This window comes from Bos indicus, chromosome 6, assembly GCF_029378745.1.
Source record: "Bos indicus isolate NIAB-ARS_2022 breed Sahiwal x Tharparkar chromosome 6, NIAB-ARS_B.indTharparkar_mat_pri_1.0, whole genome shotgun sequence".
In the NCBI taxonomy this organism is placed as follows: domain Eukaryota; kingdom Metazoa; phylum Chordata; class Mammalia; order Artiodactyla; family Bovidae; genus Bos; species Bos indicus.
Genome location: NC_091765.1, coordinates 18,019,500 through 18,040,909, shown reverse-complemented (window position 1 = coordinate 18,040,909; position 21,410 = coordinate 18,019,500). Strand labels below are relative to the sequence as shown.

General features: G+C 43.9%; 1 protein-coding gene across 1 annotated transcript in view; it reads left to right on the top strand.

The window, feature by feature from the left end:
- Window positions 1-847: 847 nt before the first annotated feature.
- HADH (hydroxyacyl-CoA dehydrogenase) overlaps window positions 848-21,410 on the top strand; it is a 44,329-nt gene continuing 23,766 nt past the window's right edge. Inside the window, exon 1 of the mRNA XM_019962333.2 lies at window positions 848-1,096. Within this exon, the coding sequence (XP_019817892.1) occupies window positions 965-1,096 (132 nt within the window). The 5' untranslated portion in view covers window positions 848-964. The remainder of the gene's footprint in view (window positions 1,097-21,410) is intronic.

Here is a 21,410-nt window from a genome sequence, read left to right as displayed (position 1 = left end):
ATGTATGGATGTGAGAGTTGGACTGTGAAGAAGGCTGAGCGCGGAAGAATTGATGCTTTTGAAGTGTGGTGTTGGAGAAGACTCTTGAGAGTCCCTCGGACTGCAAGGAGATCCAACCAGTCCATTCTGAAGATCAGTCCTGGGATTTCTTTGGAAGGAATGATGCTAAAGCTGAAACTCCAGTACTTTGGCCACCTCATGCGAAGAGTTGACTCATTGGAAAAGACTGTGATGCTGGGAGGGATGGGGGGCAAGAGGAGAAGGGGACGACAGAGGATGAGATGGCTGGATGGCATCACTGACTCGATGGACAGGAGTCTCAGTGAACTCCGGGAGTTGGTGATGGACAGGGAGGCCTGGCGTGCTGCGATTCATGCGGTCGCAAGAGTCGGACACGACTGAGCGACTGGTCTGATCTGATAGAATATTCCCTAGACTTGGTTATTTGCTGACGTGAATGGAAGGTGCTCATTTTTGGTTCCCCCATCACCACTGCAAAATAGCACGTATTTATTCGGCGCCGAGTTTTACACAAGGACTAACAGCGAGGAGTCAACAAGGCAACACCACCGACTTCGACTTACAAGGGGTCCGTGGCTTTTCCGAGGAAACACTGGGCCAGTACCCGAGCGCTAACAGCCCCTCCGCGTCTGGCCTGGTGGCGGTGACTGAGTTCAGGTCTTCGGATTCTCCAGACGCGGGCGGCTGCCCGAACCAGCCCAATGGGGCTTGGACGCCGCGCACGGACGTTCGAACGCCGTCCCTGGGGCCTCAGCCAATGGGGAAAGCGGGCCGCGAGGCTACGCCCAGCCGTCGGTGACGTCACGGCGACGCCCAGGGCGCGCGGGCTCCTGGGCGCCTGGGCCTCCGCCCCCTGACGTCGGGTAGCTGCTGTTTCTTGGGCTCCGTGCAGGTTGCTACTTAGCCAGGTCTTGTGCCTGTCGCTGCTTTCGCCATCTGCTCCATGGCTTTTGTAACCAGGCAGTTCGTGCGCTCCATGTCCTCCTCCTCCAGCGCCGCGGCCTCGGCGAAAAAAATCCTCGTCAAGCACGTGACGGTCATCGGCGGTGGGCTGATGGGCGCCGGCATTGCCCAGGTGGGCCGTCCGCGGGCACCTCTGCCCGCTCGTTTCTCTGCCCGTCCTGATAGGAAGGCGCTGGCGGGCCGTGACACGGAGTGGAGTGTCCGGCCCGAGGCCAGCGCCACGGGAGTCTTCATCCCGACCCTCCCCCGTGTAGTTTGAAATTTCTGGGCCTGTGGGTCTCCACTCCTCCCAAGGTCTAGTGTCTTTGGGCCGAGCCTCGGTTTCGGGGTTTGCTTCCCGAGACCCGGACTGCGATCACTTTTAATTTTATCAGTTATTCTGCAGTCGTTAGTCAGAGCAGTTTTCTGCTCTCCTAAATGGTCTTTCTCCCCTCCGAGTGTTTGCTTGCTGAAAAGAATAGTAGTCAGCACTTTTGTAGCATTTTGTAGAGTTACCCAATCGGAGCTTGTGAGGCCCTGAGACTTCACTAACAGCTGCACGAGATGTCTTTGACCCAGTGCCCTCTGGCGCTGGGGAGACTGGGAGAGGGGGCGACTGAGGGCTCTGAAGAAGCCTCTAATCTCGCTGCATCTGCAGGACTCTGCCCGGTTCCAGCTGAGCTGTGATTCAGGGTCAGGTGTGCAGTTATTACCTAGGTCCTGGGTTGGGAAGATCCCCTGGAGGAGGAAATGGCAGCCCACTCCAGGATTCTTGCCTGGAGAATTCCATGGACAGAGGACCCTGGCGGGCTGCAGTCCATGGGGTCACAAAGAGTCGGACACGACTGAGCAGGCGCGCGCGCACACACACACGCTGTGATTCTTGTATTTTTACTTACTGATATTTAACGGTTATTTTCTAGATCGGATCAGGTAGCCGTGATTTTCATAGCTTAGCTGATAATATTCTCAGCATTTCAGCCCTTTGCTACTTGTATTGTGGGCGGGGAGCATTTATCTAATTTTTCTTGGAGGAGTGATCATGATAGAGTTTAATTTTTTTTTTTTTTTTAGTGTCTGTTTCTAGCTGCAGCGTCTGTTTTCTGTGCTTCCTTTTTAGAAAAAAATTTTATTAGTAATACCTTAAAGTTTCCTACACTGCAGGTTTTTTGCAACATATTAATTTGAGAGCAATTTCTCTTGAAATCTGTATTTCATTAATGTTTTACCCTGAGATGCTCCTGTTTCTTCTCAGATCACCCTGTTTATTGTGTACATGCCTGGTGCTGGGTTCTGGAATCTTTATTATATGTGAGGTGGGAGGAGTAAGTCCCTTTAACCTTGAAAGTTCTACACTTTATATACTACATGATACTCAAAAGAAAGTTTAGGTTGAATGCCTTTGTATATCCCTGCTCCACCCAAAGCTCCCTGTGCCATGAGAGAGAGATTTATCCTGGGCAGGTATAAAATACTATATTTGCTTAAAAACCTGTAAACAGCATCTTAGTGGCAAGATATTAGAGCCTTGCTGCTGCTGCTGCTGCTATGTTGCTTCAGTCGTGTCCGACTCTGTGCGACCCCATAGATAGCAGCCCACAAGGCTCTGTCCTCCCTGGGATTCTCCAGGCAAGAACACTGGGGTGGGTTGCCATTTCCTTCTCCTATACATGAAAGTGAAAAGTGAGAGTGAAGTCACTCAGTCGTGTCCAACTCTTAGCTACCCCTTGGACTGCAGTCCACCAGGCTCCTCCGTCCATGGGGTTTTCCGGGCAAGAGTACTGGAGTGGGGTGCCATCGCCTTCTCTGATTAGAGCCTTAAGCTCCCAATAACAATACAGGAAATGGGTTAGAAACTACAGTTGATGGTCCCGTCAAGACATCAGTGGAAGAGGATTAGAAGCTAAGTTGCAAGTGTCACTTCAGCTTTTGTACAAATTCAAGTTGCTCCGTTCTTGGAATGTTGTATCCATTATTGGCCAAAAAAGAGTGTTATGTAGTACAAAAATGCACACAGGTAGAACCTTAAATTATAAGTATGATGTCGGGGCTTTCATCTGAGAAAGAAGGGAGGAGCTTGTGCAGTTCAGACTTGTAGATCACATCCTTGCATAGTTGGACCAAGGTGTGCCTTTTGAAACCGAAGGTGTTAAAAAGAAAGCTGTTTACCCCTCAGAATGGAAATATAATGGAACTGTCATTCAAGAAGTTGATAAAGACCAAAGATTTAAGTAATTCTGTCCTTACATAACAAGGTTTAAAAGAGCCTCAGCCACTGTGGGTGGCAGTTTTAATCCTGTGGAGGGGAACCACCCTTTGCTGAAGAATATCTCTGTGCCACTTTCTGCCAGTCGGTTGGCTTTGATCTGTTTTTGCACTCTACCCTAGATCATGCCATTTGAGGCAGTGGTGCCTCATTCTTTATGCTCCTTGACCTACAGCTTTTGGTACTGGCTAAATCTGTTTTGCTTATTTGGTGCCATAGACTTCTTAGTTGCTACATCTTGACTGTAGATTGTATTCAGTTCACTGTGGGGAGCTGGGATGGCCTGTGCTGGCCTGCCTCACATTGGCAGTACTGATATGGGAAACGTGCTTCTGTGCCTTATTTTACTAATCTCTGAGGTAGGAGCAGCCTCCGGGAGAGTGAAGGGATCAAATGGATTAGCACACATCAAGCCCTTAGCACAGTGGCGTTTAGTAGGAACTTGAATGTTAGCTGTCTTGAGGGTTATTACCTTTATGGCGTTAGCCTTGTCCTTTTGTCATTGTCCCCTCACAGCATTCCCATCTCTGATCTTGCTGCTGTGGTAGGACTGTAATATTCAGATGGAGAGTGTTGGTTGTGCTTCTGTCCCTTCTTGTTTGATCTTCAAGGTGAATGCCAGTTGGCAATGCAGTTTGTTATGGGGACCTCTGAAAAGAGGGAAGGTGTTTTTTATCCTCTTCAGTAAAGCTTTAAAAGCATAAGCACAAAGTAACACCTAAATTACGCCCTTAATTTGCATTTAGCTTCATTCTCCAGAACTCTTTCTGAAGTAGTTTAAATTTTAATCAAGGTGTAGTTCTATTTACATTTTTAATACTTTAAAATTTTGTCATTTTTGGCATGTGTTCCAGTTCATGTTGAGTAGGATGAAAAAAAAAACAAACCCTAGATTTTGTGGGAGCCTGACACGTTTCTCAAGCAATTAAGCAATTTAAGACAAGTGAGTTCTGTGTTTAATAATATGAAGTTGATCAGAGTACAGACCATATGTATATTTGTTTTGTCCAAGAGTTCTTTGCCTGTCATTTTTTTTTGCTTGTTTTAAATTAAACACACACACACAACTGACTCATGGTTAATATTTAAGTAAGATTAACTTGTTTTGTGTGTTCACACATTATTCTTACTTGGGTCTGATTGCCAGTTTATCTTCAGCTGGATATTTAGGCCAGCAAAGAAACTTCCACCAGTAATTGACCCTTGAGTAGGGGATGGGTTGTTTTTTGCTTTGTAAAGAAGTGGAAAAGGAAGAAAGTTATTAGCTGTGCATTTCTTCAATTTGTAGAATGAGTTTAAGCTTCGCTTCCTGCATTGCCTTTTTTTCATATAAGGAGCTCAGAGAGTTTATGGCTTTCATTTAGTTACCGGTGGGCAGCCAGTGGGATTTCTGGGAATGACATTTCAGGAGTGGACTTCTTGGCTTTCTGATTTACCTTGCTTTTAGTATGCCATACTTTGAGGAAGTGAGAATTGGCATCTTGAAGGGGGTTGGAGCTGGGTTTGCACCCAAAGACTTTTTTTTTGGTCCCTCTTAAAGAGCAAAAAGTGCACATTTTTTCTGGGGAGAACTCCTTAGGCTGTAAAACAGGATGGGGTTGGGGGAGCCGTATTCTAAACTACAGATATATGTTTCCCTGACGTTGTATTACTGAGGACTCAAGTGGGTTGGAAGTCTCCTCTCTCGGCTCTGCATTGGTTCACCCATCTCTTTTTCCTGCCCCCCAACTCTGACTTTTCTGATGCTGAATAGAAGAATCATCAGAATTGCTTTGTGTTAGTTAGCTTTACTTTTCCCCTGTTGCCTCAGTGAGTTTGCCTCTGTTGAAATTTGCTTGAAAGCAGAGCAGGGGCCTAGGAGAAGTTTTAAGATCTCAGGAGCCTGGCACCATCATTAAGTTGTAAGCTCTCCTTTGGGACTCAGACTTCTTTATGGAGGGAATAGTTTTATTCCCAGGTGTTAACTTTGTCCTCAGGCGCATGGGGTGTGTTTGTCGTGAAGTTCTTTCCTCACTTCTTGTGTTGACGCTCGGTTCTTAATTGGGCTGTTCTCTGATCTCCATGATGTATTGGGGACAGTAAAATAGCTTCTGTCGACATGTTAGTCTTTGGACTTGGGGTGCGGCTGGGGATACTCTAGAAGAGGTAGGGCTGACAGGGAGAAAAATGAATGCCATGGAATATGTTTGGACATTGTAGAGCAGAAATGGTACCTCGGTCAGGTTTTGGGTTTTCTCTGCTGTGTCCTGGATGCACCTCACAATTATCTGCCCCTTTCTTGAGTTTCTAATTTCATTTCTTCTTCCTCCCTCTTCTCCCCAGTTCTGCCTTAGGCACATACCTCACTGCCTAGCTCTCCTGGAACCACAGGCAAGTAATGCTGCTGGTCGCTGTGCTGTATCTTCCTCCAGGATATGCTGAGTGTGTGATGGTTTCTGCTGAGTGTGATTGGAAGTGTGATTGAAAGGCACTTAAGGTGCCTGCTGGATTTGGGTTCCAGCCCTTCTCCTCCTGGCTGTGAGAATCTCGAGCGAGTCTCTTAACCTCTCTCCGCTTCTTCCCTTATCAACAAATAGTGTTACTTCTCTTAGTGTTCTGAGGGAGGAAATGAGCTAAGTGCTTAGAACTGTACTAATGTGTTCAGTGGAAGCTGTTTAATAATTGTTAGCTGCTTTTATTTGGTGTAGATCCATCAGCTCTAATCTGGTGAGGATTTCTCTTATTTTAGATTCTTTTAGCAATGCTAAAAGATCTGATAGTCAGCTTGGGAGAGTTCAAACAATTCTAAAGATTTTAAGACTAATTGTGTGGGTTGTTGAGAGATAACCTTAGTGCTTTCTTTACTCGTATTTGGTTATTACAGTAAGTTCATACTCAGAGCATTTAAATCTGAGCCTGGCACTTAAAAAACACTACAGATGTATGTGTGTTTTGTTCACTTTTTTTCTGTTCTGAGTACTTTAATGTCTCTGTCATTTCTTGTGACCGTTATAATAATCATCCCAGCAGAGCTGTCACCTGGGTTCAAGGGTCAGCGGCAGAACTAAGGCTGGAACTCAGGTCTTTGACTTACCGTTCTGCTGGCTGGAGATTCCTGTGGCTGAGATGACCACCGTTCTGCATGTACCTTTTGGCCTCTACTGTCTTTGGGGAGAAGTGTGGCCTCCATGGTCAAGGGGATCTGTGGGTGTCTGGAGTCAGCAGTTAGCATCTTGTCCTTTCTTCAGCTCCAGATTTAGCTGATCATCTCCATACTCTGCTACCATCTTTCTGCCCATAATAGACTCAGACTCCCCTGGCATGACTTCTTTGTTCTCTCCAGCTTTCCCAGAGAGCTTCCTCCCTCTGTGGTTGACCTTGTGGCCACCTCTGAAGATGGGGTTGCTGTCAGAATGTCCACCATTCTGCAGAAGGCTCTGAGGAATGCTCCTGCCCCTGTTCTTTCCTTTCTAATTCCTAGAACAAGGATTGATACCTGAATTGTTGAGGAAGCATCTTAATTGGTTCATTTCAGCAGAATCTAACAGAAGAAAAAACCCTCCTAATAACCATTGCCATATTAATCTTCCTAGAGAATAGTTAGGATCTGCAGCTCTCTTCTCTACTCAGAAAGTATCCATTCTGGCAATGTCCTTCAGAGATTCTTAATATAATTGAGAGCTGGTTGATACCACTGATGTGTCCGTCTATCCCATCTCCTTTCCAGAATTTGTGGGAGATGGTGTGAAGAGTCCAGGAAGAGAAGTTATTCTTTCTCTCCATCACCAAACCCAGATGCTTACTGAATTTTTAAAAAAAATGTGTATTTAACAGACTCACTTAAAAATGGAGGCACATTCCTTTGGCTTTTTAGAAATAGTTTTTTAAGTATAAAAATATAAGTTAAAAAAAGAGGCGAACCAATGAACTTAACGGTTTTAAGGATAAACCAGCTGTGGTGGTGCTTGAATGCTTCAACAGAATGCCTTTTTCTGATTGTTAAAGTAAGTGAACACAACTGGTATTGATGGCAAAGTTCAAGGCATTGCATAACCGGAGATAATCATGAACCCAGACTTGCCAGCTCTGGGAGATGCAACTGATTTATGATTTTTTTCCTCCCTGGATCACGTCCTGAGAACCCAAGGGCAGGTCTTAATGCAGAGGTGCAGCAGCCTCAGGGGAGCAGTGACTCAGTGTACTTATTCTGGGTGAACACTTCCTCTGGGTATCGAGAAGTCAGAATTTGGTTGTGGCAGAGGGTACATAAAACTCAGCAGTTTTCAGAGTGAGTGTAATGTTGAAATGTAGCCCTCCTGTAGTGTAAAGGCTCATGGAACCCCTCACTGGACCAGTTGCTGCAATTCTCACAAATTGATAACTCAAGTAATAATTCAGAGAAGGGGCTTCAAATCTAGTGGTATGTTTGCAAAAATATAGAAATCCTGCACACTTCTGCTTGGCATGTTTCCTTGGCCCTGGGACTGGAGTACTTGGGCATTTTGACAAGTGTGCTATTTACTGGGCCTATTTTTATAGCTCTGAAGCATCCTTGTCCAAAAATATTTCCCTCTGGCTAAGCCTGCTTTCCACCAAAGCTAGAGGAGTCAGTTGGAGTTGAGGACATAGGCGTCAAATACATTTTTTTTTCCCCGTTGCAGACTTTTTGTCCTCAAGGTCTTGTAGTCACTATTGTATAAAACTAGAGTCCTCAATGGGTCTTCAGTGGGTTGATTCAGATTATTGGTACTCAGGTTAAAGTGCCAGGGAAAGTCCTCCTTATTTATTGAAAATATATCTATGGGAGATGAAAAAGGATCGCTTATTTTTGTGATCTACTCTTCCACTCGGAAAGTTCGGAATAATTCATTGATTAATTTGAGAAAAATGAGTGTGATTGGTTTCCTTGCATCTAAGACATGTGAAATTCTTTCCTAAGTAAGAACCTTCAGTAATGTAATTTTGAAAACCGGTCGTCAATATCACTGTTACGAACAGTGTTGATAAGTGGATACAAACCACCCCCAAGCTTGTTAATGTTGCAGAGCAGCGCTGTAAAGCAGTAGGTCTCACGCCTCGACAGGGACCATCGTGGTGCTTGAGCTTTAGCAGAACTGCTCAGGCTGATTCTAGCCCTGCCTGGGCCGACCTGCACAGCACAGTTGCTATCCACAGTCATGGTCCTGTCTTTTGACACACATACGTGCATGTTTCTCTTGGGTGGAATTGCTGGATTACAAAAGATGAATATATTCAACTTCAGCAGATAATGCTGAACAGTTTTCCAAAGTGGTTATATCAGGTTAGAGTTCTGCCATCAGGGTGTGAAGGTCCTCCTTGCTCTATGGGATTATGTTGTTGTTCCTTTAGTCATTCTAGTGGGTTTAGTGATATTTCATTGTATTTTTATTAGAATTTCCTGTTTACTAATGAGGTGAACCCCTTTTCATATGTTTATTGGCCATATATATTCTTATATAATGTCTTATTAGATTTCATTCCTATTTTACTGTTGTGTTGTACATTTTCCCCTAATTGATTTGTAGGAAATGTTTATGAATTCTGATTATGAATTCTTATATGTATTTCAGATATCTTCAATTTCCTGCATTGACTTTAATTTTCTTTGTGGTTACCATCAGGCTAACATATAATAACTTGTATGTGTAACAGTCTGTATTCGATTTAATAACAACTTAAGTTTGATCCTATTTTGATGCTCAACATTAGTAACCCTCCTTGGTTTATGTGTTTGATGTCACGTTTCATACTTTTTTATCTTGTGCATCCCTTAACTATTCTATTCCAGTAGAACTATTCAAAACCCTAAAGCATGATGCCATCAAGGTGTTGCATTCAATATGTCAGCAAATCTGGAAGACCTAGCAGTGGCCACAGGACTGGACCTTTTCTTATCCCAATTCCCAAGAAGGGTAGTACTGAAGAATGTGCTAACCATCAGACAATTGCACTCATCTCTCATGCTAGTAAGGTCATGCTTAAAATCTTGCATGCTAGGCTTCAGCATTATGTGAACCCAGAACTTCCACATGTCCATGCTGGGTTTAGAAAAGGAAGAGCAACCAGAGGTCAAATTGCCAACATTTGCTAGATCATAGAGAAGGCTAGGGAATTCCAGAAAAACATCTACCTCTGTTTCATCTACTGTGCTAAAGCCTTTGACTGTGTGGATCATAATAAACTGTGGAAAGCTCTTAAAGAGTGGGAATACCAGCCCATCTTATCTGTCTCCTGAGAAATCTGTACGCAGGTCAAGAAGCAACAGTTAGAACGCTGTATGGAACAACTGATTAGTTCAAGATTGAGAAAGGAGTATGACAAGGCTGTCTGCTGTCAACCTGTTTGTCTAACCTATATGCTGAGCACATCATGAGAAATGCTGAACTGGATGAGTTACAAGCTGGAATCAAGATAGGCAGGAGAAACATCAACAACCTCAGATAAGTGGATGATAGCACTCTAATGGCTGAAAGCGAAGAGGAACTAAGAGCCTCTTGATGAGGGTGAAGGAGGAGAGTGAAAGAGCCAGCTTAAAACCAAATATTAAAAAAGCTAAGATCATGGCATCTGGCATCTATTTGCATTGCAAATGGAAGGGGAAAAGGTGGAAGTAGTGACAAATTTCCTCTTCTTGTGCTCTAAAATCACTGCAGATGGTGACTGCAGCCATGAGATCAGAAAACAGCCGCTTCTTGGTGGGAAAGCTATGACAAACCTAGCCAGTGTGTTGAAAAGCAGACACATTACTCTGCCGACAAAGGTCCGTATAGTCAAGGCTGTGGTCTTCCCAGTGGTCATGTAGGGTTGTGAGAACTGGATCGTAAAGAACGCAGAACACCAAAGAATTGATGCCTTTGAACTGTGGAGCTGGAGAAAACTCCTAAGAGTTCCTTGGACAGCAAGAAGATCAAACCAGTCAACCTTAAGGGAAATCAGCCCTGAATGCTCATTGGAAGGACTGATGCTGAAGCTGAAGCTCCAGTATTTTGGTCATCTGATGTGAATAGCTGACTCATTGGAAAAGTCCCTGATGCTGGGAAAGATTGAGGGCAGAAGGAGAAGAGGGCATCAGAGGATGAGATGACTGGATGGCATCACCGATGGGATGGACATGAACTTGGGCAAACTCTGGGAGATGGTGAGGGACAGGGAGGCCCGGCGTGCTGCAGTCCATGGGGTCGCACGGAGTTGGATACGATTGGGTGACTGAACAACAACAATAACCCCTTAACTAATTATAGTAATCATTTTTTTTTTTAAACTGCTTTTTTTTTTTTTGTATTTAACCATTATCTGTTTTTTTTTTTTTAATTTTATTTTATTTTTAAACTTTACATAATTGTATTAGTTTTGCCAAATATCAAAATGAATCCATCACAGGTATACATGTGCTCCCCATCCTGAACCCTCCTCCCTCCTCCCTCCCCATACCATCCCTCTGGGTCATCCCAGTGCACTAGCCCCAAGCCCCCAGCATTGAACCTGGACTGGCATCTCGTTTCATACATGATATTTTACATGTTTCAATGCCATTCTCCCAAATCTTCCCACCCTCTCCCTCTCCCACAGAGTCCAAAAGACTGTTCCATACATCAGTGTCTCTTTTGCTGTCTCGTACACAGGGTTATTGTTACCATCTTTCTAAATTCCATATATATGCGTTAGTATACTGTATTGGTGTTTTTCCTTCTGGCTTACTTCACTCTGTATAATAGGCTCCAGTTTCATCCACCTCATTAGAACTGATTCAAATGTATTCTTTTTAATGGCTGAGTAATACTCCATTGTGTATATGTACCACAGCTTTCTTATCCATTCATCTGCTGATGGACATCTAGGTTGCTTCCATGTCCTGGCTATTATAAACAGTGCTGCGATGAACATTGGGGTACACGTGTCTCTTTCCCTTCTGGTTTCCTCAGTGTGTGTATGCCCAGCAGTGGGATTGCTGGATCATAAGGCAGTTCTATTTCCAGTTTTTTAAGGAATCTCCACACTGTTCTCCATAGTGGCTGTACTAGTTTGCATTCCCACCAACAGTGTAAGAGGGTTCCCTTTTCTCCACACCCTCTCCAGCATTTATTATTTGTAGACTTTTGGATCGCAGCCATTCTGACTGGTGTGAAATGGTACCTCATAGTGCCTTTTTTGTCTTTTAACATTTATACTAGCTTTATAAATGATTAATCTACCACCTTTTTTATATATGTTTACCTTCCTAGTGAGATTTATTCTTTCATATGTGTTCTTGTTACTAATTAGTGCCCTTTCTTTTCAGCTTAAAGTCCCATTAACGTTTCTTGTAATACAGATTTAGTAGTGTTGAACTCCTTCACTCTGAGCTTTGCCAGGGAGAATGTTCTTGGTTGGAAGTTTTTGTTTTTGTTTTCAGTACTTTGTATACATTGTGCCACTCCCTTCTGGCCTACAGTGTTTCTGCTGTTGGTCTTAGTGGGGATTCCCTTGTGTGTAGCAAGTTGGTTTTCTCCTGATGCTTTTAATATTTTACAACATTAATCTTTGTCTTTAACTTTTGACATTTTAATTCTAGTGTGTCTTGGTGTGGGTCTCATTTAGTCAGAATCCAGGAAGAGGAGCTTCCCTGGTAGCTCAGCTGGAAAGGAATCCACCTGCAGTGCAGGCGACCTTGGTTTGATTCCTGTGTTGGGAAGATTCCCTGGAGAAGGGATAGGCTACCCACTCCAGGATTCTTGGGCTTCCCTGGTGGCTCAGACAGCAAAGAATCTGCCCTCAATGAGGGAGACCTGAGTTCGATTCCTGGGTTGGGAAGATCCCCTGTGGGAGGAAATGACAGTTCCTGCCTAGAGAATTCCCATGGACAGAGGTGCCTGGCAGGCTGTAGTCCATGGGGTTGCAAAGGTCAGACATGACTGAGAGACTAAGCACTAAGCACAGGAGTAGGGGAGACGGCACTTAAATGGATGATTGTGACACAGTGTGGTGGGTGCAGGGGTAGGGGAGTGCAGGGGTATTACCGGAACGTGGAGGACTCCTTGCTTGGGACTCGGAGGGTCTTGGGGGTGGCAGTGCTTAGTATCTGGAAGTGATACTTGGGCTTTGTTAATGAGGGAAGTTGGGGAGAAGGTTGGACAGTACAGAGGCCTGGAGGTGAGAGGCGATAGCAGCTGTAGGCACCTATACGCCTTGTGGCAGTCTCTGGCAACAGTGAGCAGTGTGTCTGGAGAGGAGGTGGCTCCCTTTCCTGGAGGGCCTTGAGTGCCATGTGTAGGAGCTTTTATTTTGTGATCACCAGGAGCCATTGAAAAGCTTAGTTAGTAATATAGACAGAAGTACCTTTTACAGAATTATCTTTTGGATAGATATGTGATCTTAGGTGAATAATATTTTTGCTTTAGTTGCTGTGGCTTTTCTCAGTAAAATGAAGGTATGTTGAATTAAAGGTTTTTGTGCGTTGTATGTGGTAAAAAAAAAATACATAAAGTAAAACTTACTTGAAAAATGTACAGTTCACTAAATAGACATTTCTCCAAAGAAAACATACAGATGGCTAACAAACACATGAAAAGATGTTCAACATCACTCATTCTCAGAGAAATGCAAATCAAAATCACAATAAAGTACCATCTCACGCCAGGCAAAATGGCTGCTCTCCAAAAATCTATAAGCAATCAATGCTGGAAAGGGTGTGGATACACTGTTGGTGGGAATGCAAACTAGTACAGCCTCTATGGAGAACAGTGTGGAGATTCCTTAAACAACTGGAAATAGAACTGCCATACGACCCAGCAATCCCACTGCTGGGCATACACACTGAGGAAACCAGAATTGAAGGAGACACATGTACCCCAATGTTCATTGCAGCACTGTTTATAATAGCCAGGACATGGAAGCAACCTAGATGTCCATCAGCAGATGAATGGATAAGAAAGCTGTGGTACATATACACAATGGAGTATTACTCAACCATTAAAAAGAATACATTTGAATCAGTTCTAATGAGGTGGATGAAACTGGAGCCTATTGTACAGAGTGAAGTAAGCCAGAAAGAAAAACACCAATACAGGATACTAACGCATATATATGGAATTTAGAAAGATGGTAACGATAACCCTATATGTGAGACAGCAAAAGAGACAAAGATGTATTGAACAGTCTTTTGGACTCTGTGGGAGAGGGCGAGGGTGGGATGATCTGAGAGAATAGCACTGAAACATGTATATTATCACATGTGAAACAGATCGTCAGTCCAGGTTCGAGGCATGAGACAGGGTGCTCGGGGCTGGTGCACTGGGATGACCCAGAGGGATGGGATGGGGAGGGAGTTGGGAGGGGGGTTCAGGATGGGGAACGTGTACACCCGTGGCTGATTCATGTCAACGTATGACAAAACCACTACAGTGTTGTAAAGTAATTAGCCTATAATTAAAATAAATTAAAAAAAATAAAAACTACAAATAAATACTATAACACACATCAGCTTGGAAAAATTAGAAAAATCTGATAAAGTGTTGGTAAGGATATGGAGAAACAGGAAATTCATGTTTCCTGTTGTTGGTGGGAATGTATCAATAGATTAGTGTAACTGTTTGGGAAATGCTTTGGCATTTATCTAATAAAACTGAAAATATGCACATAAAAAACTGTACAGTTCAGTGGCATTTAAGTACATGCCCGTTAAATAATAATCGCCCATCTCTCCTCCCTCAGCCTCTGGTGGCCATCCTACTTTCAGTCTCTATGAATCCGACTGTTCTAGATTCTTCGTATGAGAGAAATCACTCAGTATTTGTCCTTTTGTGACTGCTTTATTTCATCTAAAAACCTTAAAGGTTTGTCTGTGTTGTAGCATGTGTCAGAATGTCTTTCCTGTTTGAGGAATAATATTGCATCGGGATATTTTTAGTGGAGTCATATTCCGTTGCATGTCTGTAGCACACTGTCTGCCCGTTCATCCATCAGTGGACACTCGGGCTGCTCCCACCTTTTGGTTATTGGGGATGCTGCCATGAACATGGTCTGCAGCTATGTGAGAGTGTTGCTTCTAAGTCTGTGTTAGAGTCCTTTTGGATATATATCCAGAAGTGGAATTCCTGGATAATGTGGTCATTATTTTTAGTGTTTGGAGGAACTCTTATAGCATATTCCACAGGGACTGCATCAGCAGTGTGCAGGAGTTCCAGTCTCTCCATATCTTTGCTAACACTTATTTTATGTTTTTTGTTTTTGTTTCTTTTTTTAAAATAATAGCCATCATAGTAGGTCTGAATAGATCAGAGGGTTTTTGTTTTGAATTTTAATTGGAGGCTAATTACTTTACAGATCAGAGGTTTTTGACACTATACTCTGATGGACTTTAGGGTTAGGAGTTCAGTGCGGTTCCTTGGTGGTTCCCAAACCCCTCTCTCCTGACCTATGCTTTATGTATTGCTCTTCTGTATACATTCTTAGGAGGAATAATTTCATGGCTAAAAAGCCTGAAAACGGTTGCACTGATTCTCCTGCTGTAGTAATTGATGATCTGGATTATCTGTAGCTAATAAAGCTGAACAGTAAATAATTTTCCCTCTCTCTCACCTTGCAGTAGTTGAGAAACTAAGGTGCCTCTCACCCTCTCCTTGCTGTGATAGGGAAGAAAGCTACACTGGAGGGAAGCCTGTGTTGTGTGTCTGCCGCCATCCCTGCCCTGGCTCCCACGTGTCCCTCACAGATGGACGGGCACACACAGGGTCTGCGTGTCTCTTTGCCCACAGCCCCTTTGATAAATGGTACAGGGCACATTGACATGCTGGAGGAAATGAAGCATCAGTCCAGTTTTGAAAGTACAGAGGTGGTCATATTACGTGGCAGTTGCCCTCTAGTTCCCCTTTGCCTGGCATCTCCACCACCAGTGCCAGAGAATGGTTGATCTGCCCACCAAAATAATAGAGAGATTTTTGTGGTTTTTTTTTTTAATCTGGTAATTGACTAAAGAATCCAGTTATTCTTTTTTTTTTTCTGTCTATCCTTTTATATGTGTGATTTTTCATAATTCTATTAATAACTTGATTATGTAAAATTTGTTATAAAGAGTTTCTAGTAGCAAAACCAGTCATGATTTCTTGAGAACTTATTCCTAAGATAGTTCACAAACTGAAGCTTTTAAAAACTAGATCTATTATTCACCCATTCTTTTCATGAAGATTAAGTGTGCCTTTGTGCCAGACATTGAGGTGGGTGAGAGGTAGTATGTGGTTGCTGCCCTTGATTTGCTCACCATCCAGAAGAGGCACAAGTGTGAACAGCTAACGTCATGAAGGCACAGATGCCCTGCTTGCCATATCTGGGATGCCACCTGACACAGATGAAGGTTTTAGTGGGTTAAATACCTTACCTTAAGATACAGCCTTTACACACTTAAAATATGATGTTATAGATATATGGGATATATCTTCTTAGGTAAGGAAAAAGGGACATTAAAAAGTATGTGTTTAAAAAAAGGCGTATGTATGTAACTGCACTACATATATGTGTATGAAATTTGCGTTTACTGGAAATTTTGGTTGGACTGAAGTTCAGAGTATGACAGAACTACCCTATGTTTGGCTTTGTGGTCACAGCTACTTCGGATTCTGAAGAAGTAGACGATGTGGCAGGTCTTTTGAAAAGGTCTCTAGCTATTATTCAGTATTTTGAGTTCATCATCAAAAGCTGGTGTTAGTTAATTTTTCCATGTCTAATTTATCTTTCACATATGGAATTTCTCCTACATCGTCATTGGTTTATGACCTTTATTCTAAAATTCGTGAGATTTTTTACAACTTGAAATCGCTTACAACCATTTGTTTTTTATTTCTCTCTTATATTCATGTCCTGGGGTTTGGGCTGCTGTTAACATAACTGAGTGATCATTGGTAGCTGTGACTCTCACCAGCTCCACACTGTTTTTTTCCCTATGTTTAGGGTCCTGCAGGAAGGACCTGCTATATCTGTAAGTCAGTAGAGCACAAAGGAGCGACTACCTGTGTTAGAGGTTGAGAGAGCATTCTCCGAGGGAGAGAGGGCTGGCATCAGGGAGGCGGAGGCGCTTCCTGAGGGAGGGAACCTCAGGGCCGGGTTGTGGAGCCGGGAAGCAGCCCAAGGAGCATTGTGATGGAGCTGGGGGAGGGCACAGGCTTGGGTCACCCTGCTCTCGGCACCTGGTGGTGAGCAGTGAGTTACCGGACAAGACCACGTACAGGTGATGAGTGGCAGGGGACACAAGGACCAGATCAGTGTCGCCACTAAGGCATTCAGATCTAAGAGCAGAGGCCACGTGGCACCTTTGACTGGTGTCAGGCAGCCTAGTAACAGCAGTAAAAATCTAGCTGTAAGGTTTAAAACAAGAAAAAGCACATTCATTTGGGGAGGGTAGCTTTTGAAAGGGGCCTTAAATGATGGATAGAACTTCTTTGGATGTAATTAGGGCTGAGGCTAAGAAAAAAGTGTTGTCCAGCAACTCTTGTGACCCTCAGGATAGTGGCAACATTAATGGAGGCCAAGAGAACCGGTTTTAGGGTCACAAGGCATTGACTGCAGGCTTCCCAGGTGGCTCAGTGGTAACGAGCCTACCTGCCAATGTAGGAGACCCAAGAGACACAGGTTCAATCCCTGGGTCGGGAGGATCGCCTGGAGGAGGGCCTGGTAACCCACTTCAGTATGCTCGCCTGGAGAATACCATGGACAGTGGAGCCTGGCGGGCTGCAGTCCATGGGGTCACAGAGTTGGACACGACTGAAGCGACCTAGCATGCACGCACATGGCATAGACTAGCTTAGGACAGAATGTGCTGGTGTCACACCTAGCTGGAATTATGAGAATGATTAAGGTTCCAGAAAGAAAAGATGTAAAGACAGAGAAGAATACTGAAGGCAGAACCTTGAAAGATACCTTTGAGAAGATTGAGAGAATTAATATGGCTAAAAGGAACAGATAGAGATAAGAAATGGGAGAATTTCAAAAAGGAAGGCTTAGCTGGCAGCGAGTGGGGCTGTGGGAAAGTAGATGAGGCCAAAGAACAGGCGCTGGCTTTAGCGCCTGGAAGGCCTTTAATGCCTTCTTGCTTTCAGCAGTGCTGGTGCTCGTACAGCTGTGTCCCCTGGTGGTTGAAGGGCTTTTGTAGTGAAGCAAAGGTCAGCTTCAGGTGGCTAAGGAAATTTGTGGGTGTTCCCCCTGCTTTTTAAATGAAAAGGGTTCCTAACCTGTTTGTAAAAATGCAAGGACACAGAAAAGAAAACCTGAAAAGGGGCAATGAAAACCAGAAAGGGGGCAAGTCGTGAGAAGATGTAATTTTAAAGGCAAAGTAAAATATTTTCCTTTAGAGGCAGTACTTGGATCTATGATTAAGCCTTGGACCCTTACAGAAGGAAGAAGGGGCCTGCCTAGAATAAAATCATGAAGCTGTTGTGATATACTGGGCACTGTTCTGGGTGCCTAGCATATCACATGTTCTTTAACTCTTAATCCTCTCAGCAATTCTACTGTGTTAACTCTTTTAATCCTCTCAACATGTATTAACTCTTTTGATCCTCTCAGCAACTCTTCTGCTCCAATTTACATGAGGAGACAGCCTTTGAGAGTTAAGGAATTTTTCTGTCTCATAGTTGGTAGACAGGCTCCAGAGTCTGGCTCTAGCCCAGTTCAGAGCTGTTTCAGACTGTTCCCCTCGGACCCAGCCACGCCTTGCAGGGTCAACAGCCAGCATGTGAGCTCGGGATATGGGCAGGCCTAGCTCCAAAGCCCCTCACGTCTAGACTTTGTTTACAGTGTCTCCCCCAAAGGCTATTATGAAGACCAAATAGGATGATTTATGAGGAGTGGAAGCTCTCTGAGAGCAGGGGATTTGTTTTGTTCATCACCTTGTCCCGGGGCCAGGAACAGGCCCTGCATGGTTGTTGAGTCGAGAGGAGGGAGCAGTAGTGACGGGAATGAATGCAGAGCTGTGCCCAGCATGCTGCGCTAAGGGTGTTTCCAGGGGAGCTCAGGTGTTGGGGCGGTGGGGCAAGAGTGCTCACCTCAGAGAAGCCAAAGCTTTTGTGTGGCCCTCAGTCATTTGGTGCAAAGCATTTTGAAATAATCTGCATTTTTTTCACCCAAACTACTTGAAAGCTTCCCCACTGTCCAGATTGTTTGTATATCCCAGTACAATTACTTGGCTTCCAAGAAAAACACAGCACTTCTTGTTATGTTTTTTCTGGCCTTAGCCTTCAAACCAGCATGTAGCTGAAGCTATGAGTGAAGATCTAACTACTGGCCATGCTTAAGGTTGCATCTGCTTATTGAGCCAGTCTGGGAGGCAGTCATGTACCTTTCAGGTCTGACATGGATTACATGGGGACAAGGGACAGGCTGCCTGCATCCTCACTCTATCTTGACGATAGCCCATAACAGTAGGGAGGAATACCAGCCCCACTTGGAGTAGATGAATAAAATCAGAACATTGGACTCATCCCAGGAAATGTTGTCAGGTGTCTAATACATACCAGGCAGTGGGCTACCTGTGGTTTGTTTGTTCATTTACTTATTCAGCAAATATACATTGAGTGCCTGCTGAAAGGTTGTTGTTGAGCCATGAAAGACACTGGGATTCTTGGCCTCTGGAGGAGAATAATTCTATCCAGGGCCAGTGACGAGGCTTGATTGCTCAGAGCTTTTGTGTAATAAAGTTTTATTAAAGTATAAAAGAGATATAGAAAGCTTCTGACGTAGACATCAGAAGGGGGCTGAAAGAGTGCCCCTCTGCTAGTCTTTAGCCGGATGTTATATAGCTACTAGCAGTCTGCTAATTGGAGAAAGGAAACGTCTCAAAACTCAGAGACTGTCACCAAGCCCCTCACCCACAACACGCGTTTTGGCATAACATTGGCAGAAGGTGGGTTGTCCGGGGCCATTAGGCAATGGTAAATACATAGTTCATTAACATAGCTTAAGACAAATATTTCCATAGGAAAAACGCATTGGTTAGCTCAAGGTTTGAGAAGTTAAGTGCAGGTAGAACCATGTGTTGTCATGGCAACCCAGAAGAACCCTCTTTTAAAATTTGTGTAGAGAAGGGGAAGAAAATCTAACACTTGTTTGTTTCTTCCTACTGGTTAAGAGAGAGAGAAAAAAATGTCTGACACTTGCAGCCTATTTCCTCTGTTTGGAGACCCCTGGTCTTCCTGCCTATTACTCTCTCACCACCATGGACCAGGCACTGGGTTTGTGAAGATGAATAGACAGGAAGTTACCCTCAAGATGTTGCCAACCTTGTGTCTCTTGGGTATGTCTGCAAACAAATGATTCTAAGGGAAGTTCTTTAGGTTGGATTGGGTTGCTGTCTACAGGTGGGTAGAATGAAAATACTGCTTTCATTGAAATTGCTTGAAGTTGTGCTGAAATGGTAGTTTATTGCTATGCAACCAAGAACTTCATCATAAAATGGATAATGTTTCGAGAATTGTATCTTTTTCACCTATATTTTCTCCATTCAGTCTTAATTGTATCCCCTTTGGGTGGGGTGGTGGTGGTGTAGTTTGTTTGGCCATGCCGTGCAAGCTTGTGAGATCTTAGTTCCCTGACCAGGCTTTGAACAAAGGCCATGGCCGTGAAATCTGCCCAGAGTCCTAACTGCTAGACTTCCAGGAAGTTCCCCACTAGCCATGTCTACTTTGGGTTTAAACTAGAATATCTTTTTCTGCCCATGGAATAGCAATACTGTAAGATTTCCTTTGTATTTTATTGAAGCTTTATGAGTAAACCAAGATAAGGAAAGCTGAAGTAGAAAGTGTTTAAAGGGATAACCATTTAGAGTATACAATTATTGCTTTCTCAGTTCAGTTCAGTCGCTCAGTCGTGTCCGACTCTTTGTGACCCCATGAATCGCAGCATGCCAGGCCTCCCTGTCCATCACCATCTCCTGGAGTTCATTCAAACTCACGTCCATCGAGTTGGTGATGCCACCCAGCCATCTCATCCTCTGTCGTCCCCTTCTCCTCCTGCCCCCAATCCCTCCCAGCATAAGAGTCTTTTCCAATGAGTCAGCTCTTCGCATGAGGTGGCCAAAGTACTGGAGTTTCAGCTTTAGTATCATTCCTTCCAAAGAATACCCAGGGCTGATCTCCTTTAGAATGGACTGGTTGGATCTCCTTGCAGTCCAAGGGACTCTCAAGAGTCTTCTCCAACACCACAGTTCAAAAGCATCAATTCTTTGGCGCTCAGGTTTCTTCATAGTCCAACTCTCGCATCCATACATGACCACTGGAAAAACCATAGCCTTGACTAGATGAACCTTTGTTGGCAAAGTAATGTCTCTGCTTTTCAATATGCTATCTAGGTTGGTCATAACTTTTCTTCCAAGGAGTAAGTGTCTTTTAATTTCATGGCTGCAGTCACCATCTGCAGTGATTTTGGAGCCCAAAAAGATAAAGTCTGACACTGTTTCCACTGTTTCCCCATCTATTTCCCATGAAGTGCTGGGACCAGATGCCATGATCTTTGTTTTCTGAATGTTGAGTTTTAAGCCAGCTTTTTCACTCTCCTTTCACTTTCATCAAGAGGCTTTTTAGTTCCTCTTCACTTTCTGCCGTAAGGGTGGTATCATCTGCATATCTGAGGTTATTGATATTTCTCCCAGCAATCTTGATTCCCGCTTGTGCTTCTTCCGGCCCAGCGTTTCTCATGACGTACTCTGCATATAAGTTAAGTAAGCAGGGTGACAATATACAGCTTTGACGTACTCCTTTTCCTATTTGGAACCAGTCTGTTGTTCCATGTCCAGTTCTAACTGTTGCTTCCTGACCTACATACAGGTTTCTCAAGAGGCAGGTCAGGTAGTCTGGTATTCCCATCTCTTTCAGAATTTTCCAGAAATACTAGTCTAGGCATTTTAAAGATCCCACAATTGTAGAAAATGTTCGAGGCAATTGAGTTAGGGAAAACAGTTAAGCTAAGTTCCTACAAGAGCAGCCTCTTTAAAGACTGATGAGGCACTGTGCGCTGAGGGACGTTTTGCAGAGTGAGATGTGATCAGTGGTGCATTGGGAAGGTCTGTCTGCTACCTTTCTGACACTTGGCCCCCGATATGGGAAAGTAAACAGACATTTTGCACACACAGTAACTTTGACATGGATCATTTGACGTGCACTTCGTTCTTCCAGAACATTGCCTAGAGGGCTTTGATTTAATAGCTGAGTTTGGCTGGTGT